Source organism: Seriola lalandi, unplaced genomic scaffold (assembly GCF_002814215.2).
Source record: "Seriola lalandi dorsalis isolate HSWRI2012SDOR001 ecotype SW California unplaced genomic scaffold, Sedor1 jcf7180002054505, whole genome shotgun sequence".
NCBI lineage: Eukaryota > Metazoa > Chordata > Actinopteri > Carangiformes > Carangidae > Seriola > Seriola lalandi.
Window position 1 is genome coordinate 1,370,164 of NW_019525058.1, and position 6,967 is coordinate 1,377,130.

A 6,967-nucleotide genomic window follows, 5' to 3' on the forward strand; every position below is an offset into this window, starting at 1 on the left:
AAATCCGTCCGAAATATCACCCATTTTACACCTACTCCCGTGCAAACACTGCATATACCTCACAGCAACACCTTTTAATCACCTTTAAAAAAAAAATCATTAGCAGCCACTGTTTAATTCGGCTCCACAGCTTCTGCACAAAACTGCACTTAAGTCCAGTAAAAAATTCAACTTCCGCAAGAGCTCGCCAGGTATTTCCCACCGAAATGCGCGAGCCCACAGCTAACAGTGTAAAAAACTTTAAAAATGTCATTTGTTTGTTTACTACAAAATACTTAAATGCAGACATGGTTTTAAAGTGAAATAATAAATATGCGTCAAAGCGTTTTTTTTTTTATCTCGCTGCTCAGTGTTTTGGACATGTTTGTCCAAGTGCGGGGAATGTGGCTTCTCCCCTGGGTGTCATTTTCTGTAAGGCCTGCTCAATAACACACAATTTGGATTACTTTAACCAATTTTGGTAGTTATGGTTGAGGTGTTCTGACAGTTTTCTCACCTAAAGAGAGGAAGAAAAAGAAAAACACACCCAACAATCTGACCAAAATCTCTGCTGGAAAGAGCCCAAGGTGATAAACTTCTCTTTATCCTCACCTGACGACCATAACAGCCCCCCCCCCCCAGAGAGGATTCAATTCACCAGAACATGTAGATGTCGTAACCTTTTTGAAATGATAACCCCCTTGTGTTGTTATCCTAAACCATTATAACACCCCCCTCCCCCCCTCTCCCAATTATCACCCATATCAGCTCGCCACCAAATGCAGTTATAATTGCATCAGATAGAGTGTGTGTGCGCAGCGGCCGTTTGTCAAATGTCAAAAGCCGAGTCTCGCTCGCTGCCGCTGTCATGTTTATTGAACAATCTGTCCTTAACTTCTGCACCAATTTGATCACAACAAGCCGAGGTGAACGGTTTTGTCATGGCAGACCTGGGAATGTAAATAGAGGCCTTCACCTTGAGATTCACACACACACACACACACACACACACACACACACAGGGAATTGGATTTAGTGAACGTGACCTTGTAGGTGTCTTTTTATTATTGAGATTCAAGGCTCATGCCCCAGCGGATGCTCAGCGTGGATGTTGTCTGTGTTTTAACTTTTTACACTCCTGTCTTCAGGGGCGTTTAGCAGAAGTCTTTCAGAGGAGGGAGCTGCGACTAACGACTGCCTCCATCATTGATCAATCTACAGATTATTATCTACACAGTATTTCTATCACAAGTGTCCACAGCCCACGGAGATGTTTTTAAATGTCTCGTCTTGTCTGACCGACAGTTTATTATTGTCTTGGAAGAATAAATTGTCACATTTAAGAAGCTGGAACCAGTGAATATTTGCAAATTTTGCTTCTGTCAATTTAACTTTATGTCGATGGATAAATTGACAAATTGTTGCAGCTCCGAATCTCAAATCTCGCAAATTAAAAAGTGTTTCCTTTCTGAGATCACACAAAGACGAGAGCGGATGAGACTCATGGAAAAATCGTCTCTTTGTGAGAACGTGTGCTAATTTTTAAACAGATGCAGACTACACGACCTTCATCACACATTGACATCCGGGTAATTAGTTTGGGTATTTTTACGTCTTTATTCGAGAGAGGACAGGAAGAAAAGACACGCAGCAGAAGTCCTCCGCAGGAGTACCCCTTGATTATTATCATTGTAAATCATTTATTAAGCAGAAAAGCCACACATTGTTTGATCTAGCCTCTTAACCTCTTTATTATATCATTTGTAAATTGAACAAAATAAGATTACCTTAACATTTACCTTGACATTTCCTCGGTATATTGGATTCTGGGAAATTATGTTTGGCATTGTTCATTATTTATTGACTTTGTAAGCACAAAATTATTCAAGAAATAAGCATGAGATTTATTCTTGAACTTGGACGCAGTAGTTTGTCACCAAAGACCTCAAGTTAAGATTTTCTTTAAAGTCTGAGTTTCTTTAAAATGAAAATAGTTGCAGAAAACACCCGTACATCTTCTCCTTATATTTTCCTTAAAACATTCACTAAATTATTTAAGGTTCTCTCCTTATCTTAGTCTTATACTTAAAGAATCACTTAAAGTCGGTTAAATTCTTGCACAAAAGACCTTAAACACTTAAGAAGTTCCCCTCAAAACAACAGCAGGACGAGATAGCGGTTACACACAGGTATCACAAGAGCTAATGGCAGCAAATCAACAGTCTCCATGGAAACGGTAGAATTTCACTGCTGTAAAATCTGTTTCACTGCTGCAAATGTCTTAACGAAGGAAACTTTTAAGAGGTTCTGTGCAACTGGCTCCAGGTGCTTCTTTTTTTTCCCTCTGCAGATAGTGGCCCCCCCTTAATGCAGCGTCGTTACTATAGCGATGATGGACTAAGCTATGGCGACGACAGTGTGGGTCTGCGGGTCGCCCTGTTAAACGTATACTAACAGAAATGTGACAGTGAGCAGCTGTTTGAAAATGGCGAGTTTGTCCAGAACATCCCGTCTTGGATGATGATGACACAGTTTGGTGACGATTCTCTCTGACCAATCAGACGTCTGCAGTGTTTTCATGTCACCATGCCATCAAACCGGATCATTTATATTTCCTTTATTTAAACATATAGGGAAGTGCAATTTGGAATTTAAGTGAAATTTTAATACTAATATACTTACATATTTCTTTGCATATTTCTATTTATGTAAGCGTATATCTTTATTTTTATCTTTATTGTATTTTGGTTCTTCATCTTCTCTATTCTTTGCTGAGGAGCAACTGTTACGCAAATGAATTTCCCCCTGGGGATCAATAAAGGATTCTGATTCTGACGTAGCAGGTCGCAGGTACTGTCCACAACTTTTGCCTGATTGAAACCCGAGTGGCGCCGAGCGGGCACCATGCAGTGGAAAAGGGCTGATAGAAAAATGGATAATGAAATGAAAATAATCATTAGTTGCAGCAGTTACTAAATATTGATTCGCCCCGTCTCGATGAAGGTCTCGTCGCTCCGATGAGACGCAGAAAAACCTTTTACTTTTTATTGTACACGCACAGTTTGTGGTTTGACGCTGCCCGTGTGTTCTGCAGTGTCAGCATGTCCAGTGAGGTGCAGCCGAGGCCGGACGACAGCCCCAACACCAGCGGGGGAAGCTCGGACGCCGAGCAGAGGGAGACGGCCCCTCCGGAGCAGTCGGGCCCCGAGCAGCGCGACCAGACCCAGCCCAAAAAGAAGGAGGCCAAAATCTCCAGCAAGACCGCTGCCAAGCTCTCCACCAGCGCCAAGAGGTAGATCTGTTTCTCTGATGGTCTTTTACTTTGAGTTCTTAGTTCTTTGTGTCGTCTGATTACTTTGTGGGATTTGGGACTGATGGTCGGACAAGTTGGATTCTGAGATAATAAGAAAAGAAAACCGAGAGATTAACTGATAATGAAAATAGTCATTAGTTAAAAGGATAATGTGGTTTGATTTATTTATTCTCTTCTCTTCTGCGGTGACATTCTTTGGACATAAAAAAGCGTCACTTCCTGTGCGCTCGAGGCATTTTCCTGACACAGCCCTCCTACACACCTACGACAGTGAATTGTTCTATTCATTAAACGTCTTAGGAATTCCTACTACAGCGGTGAATGAACAGACAAGAGTGTGTGTGTGTGTGTGTGTGTCATCTCAGATCTGAGAGGCTGCTGGAAAACGACTCGCGCCGTTAGGAAACACACAATTCAAACCGTAAAGAGATTTCAAAGCAACACCAGACATTGTCATTTTAAACCCCCCCCCCCCCGATGAGACACAGTTCATGGTTGGTTGGCGCTGGATGTCACGTGGCGATGTAGAGGTTGTCTGATTGGACGTTAGGCCGGCCGAGCTGCACTGACAGTTCAGCTTGTGCGGCGACACCGATACCAAAGTCGATGAGGTGGAAGCCGCTGGAAGCCGCCAAAATAAAAGCACACAATTGAAATCTGTAGTGTGTATTTGGACTCTCGGTTGCTAACCTGACAGTAAGTTAGGTTTGATCCATAAGAAGAAATGTTTGTGGTTTTAAAGATGCTATATGTAATTATTTTTTTGCTATGGCTGATTAGCATTAGCAGCTGTTTTCTTACCAGTCAAGCAGAAACTTTTATTTCTATCACTTACTTCATTTACTGAAGGTAGTATGCTAACCAGCTAGCTCCCTCCCTCCGGTACATCACTTCTCGTAACACTACCGTGCGGTGGTCTGCTCAGTTAAGGCTACGTCCACATTACTACGTTTCCTCCGTCCAGACGGCCGTACTCATACGTCACGTACACTGGGCTAAGTGCGAGCCGGTGTAAACAGGAAGCGGATTGTCTACTCTGCAGTTGATTAGTTGCTATAAACGAGGAACAACAAAGACAGCCGCAGTGTTAAAATGCAGAATTTTAGCTGAACAGCAGCTGCTAGCAAAGACAACAAGGTCTACGTCGTCGTTTCTGAAAGGTCTCCCGCCCAGACGACAACGCGACCCTGGAGTTTTCCAACTAAAAACGGGTCCAGCAGCGTTTGTCTCCGTTTTAGGCGGCTCTAAAACTCTGGAGTGAACGTGGCAAAAGAGAAATGTGTTTTAAAATGAAATCGTAGCAGTGTGGACGTCGCCTCAGAGGTGGATTCAAACCTTTTTCCCTGTAAACACGATGAATGCTTAAACTTCCTTTACAGCTCACCGTACAGTTTTACACTCTGGAGCTCGAAAACAACAACGGAGCGTTTTGTGTCCGCCTCCAAGCCTCTCTTCTGATTGGCCGCTTGTTTTCTGAGTGATGCCCCCCCCCCCCGCCTCAAAACCGTCAACCTGAGGGGGAAACACTGGCTCCGCATTATGAAAGCTTTGCTCAGATCATATTGACTCATTTGTCGAAGCTTGCAGAATGTACTTGTTTAGTGCTTTCAGTGTCTCCAGGGATTATCAAACGCAATGAGCCGTGGAGCGTTAGAGAAAAAGCAAGTTTTTTGGTTAAAGAGGCCGTGCAGCGCGAGCAGCAGGAGGAGGAGGAGGAGGAGGAGGAGGAGGAGGAAGAGGAACTCGCAGGTATTATGAGTATGAGTTAGTTTTTTCGGATTCCCCCGGTCTCGTTCATTGCAGCATTCTCTCTAACAGGTCCCCAGCCACAGCTGTCAAAATGTGCCACCTCAGGAAATACTGCAGATAAAATTACACAGCAAGCAGTCAAGCTGAGAATCACTCCATAACTGTGGAGATTGTATTACAGGCTCCTTTTGCAAATATATATATATTTTTTTTTTTTCCCTCCTCATTTCCCCCAAGTGTGCAGTCATTGCCCCACTGAGGAGAATTCCCCCTCCCCCTTCGTTACCCTTTTACGTATCATCGACCTGTGATGTGCCCTCCATCCAGGAGCTCTTCTAACATGAAGTGTGGTAATTGTACCTACATTTTTTTTTTTAGATGGCCTTTGTATTCTTCAAGTTCATTTCAACACAATGTACCTAGTGACCCGTTTAGAAGCGTTCACACTCTGTCGGAGGGTCGAACAGCAGCGACTCTGATGCACAAATTAACGCCGTTGAACAGTTTCAAATTGTCTCGGCGGAACTGACGTTTTGGGGGGGGGGGGGGGGGGGGGGTCACGCTGCGATGGGCCAGCTGTGCCGAGGTGATGACGCAGCCAGGTGGTTCAATTTGTCTTTATTTTGTTGCGCAACTATTTGTACTTTCACGTGAAAAACTCAAACACACACACAAAAACAAAACAGTAGTTGTAATGTAACTGCTGACACTGTGTTTGACATTTGAGACTATAATTCACCCTTGATTGACAGAAATAAGATCCTCATTTTATCTAATAAATGGTAAATTAATCATGTGAGTCATTACCCACAATTCCCAGCGTCTCTTCATATATCTCCCCTAGCAGCATTTCGACACGTTCGACAGAGGACACTTCTCTGGAGCTGTGAGAGTTTAGTGTGATGTGATTAAGCGTCATCAATGCTGGAACAATACATCATGTCAACGCCGACTGCGTGTCTCTCTTCTCCCTCTCGTCCAATAGCAAATTATTTCTGTGTCCCAGCCAACAGTGAGCAGACTGCATGATCAATACCAGGAGTCAATTGTTTAGTTTTATTTATTTTCTTGTTATTATGTGTCTTGATTATTTTGAGTTACAGCAGGAAAAACAAGATGCAAGGGGAATGGAAACTGAAATAAAAGAAAATCTCTCAGGGTCTTTGTACTTGTAAAATAATTTTAACTTTAGATCACAATTTAATCGGGATCACAGCGTCTGCGGGTGAACGATGTCATATTCGCTTGACGTTAGCAATGCTAGCACCAGCAGCCTTCTTACCCATAGCCTTCTTCTATAGCCGGTTTATTCTGACGGCCGACCTATGACCTCGTTTTCATTTTCTAGATCAGAGTGTTGCCAAACCAATCAACCAACCAGTTATCGCTTTGCTTGTTTGTAACATCCGGGCATTAGCAAAGACGCAACAGATAACTGGCCGCTGTACATTAATAAAATATTAATAAATAGTTAAACCTGCTGACTAGTTGGGGCAGCAACATTTAATCTCTGAGTCGACTAATCATGCACATCTCCTTCATTCACACTCCGCTGGAACTAAACCAACCCCAGACAAACCAGTCTGGCAGCAACAAATACCGAATACAAGTTTATCTTTCAAAAGGAATCGTATCTACAAAGACATCCGTGCCAGCTGTAAACGAACAAAAGCTGTTGCAGAGAAAGGGAGATTCATCTACTACCTGGATAACCACGGTTGTTGATTGGGTCTGTGATCATGTGACCTGCTGACCTGCAGCTCCACGAGCGACATTAACGTAGTAGCAGGTGTTACTGTATTTTGATGAGTAGAAATCAATGAAGACGGTTTCATCTCAAGGTGCATTTACTGCCTGTCAGTAGTTTAGAGTTTGCACTGGTGCAACGAGGAGTCCTTGACCATCTGCCTGTCTCTGCACCCCACC

The 6,967-nt window shown here is 43.2% G+C and overlaps 1 protein-coding gene across 2 annotated transcripts in view; it reads left to right on the forward strand.

Annotated features, from left to right (window-relative positions):
- The window catches only part of LOC111660060 (ubiquitin-conjugating enzyme E2 E2-like), a 48,191-nt gene that overhangs the window by 556 nt on the left and 40,668 nt on the right, over positions 1-6,967 (forward strand). For both annotated transcript variants that reach the window (XM_023413181.2, XM_023413180.2), the window contains exon 2: positions 3,074-3,271. In XM_023413181.2, coding sequence (XP_023268949.1) covers positions 3,081-3,271 — 191 coding nt within the window. In that variant the 5' untranslated portion in view covers positions 3,074-3,080. The remainder of the gene's footprint in view (positions 1-3,073; positions 3,272-6,967) is intronic.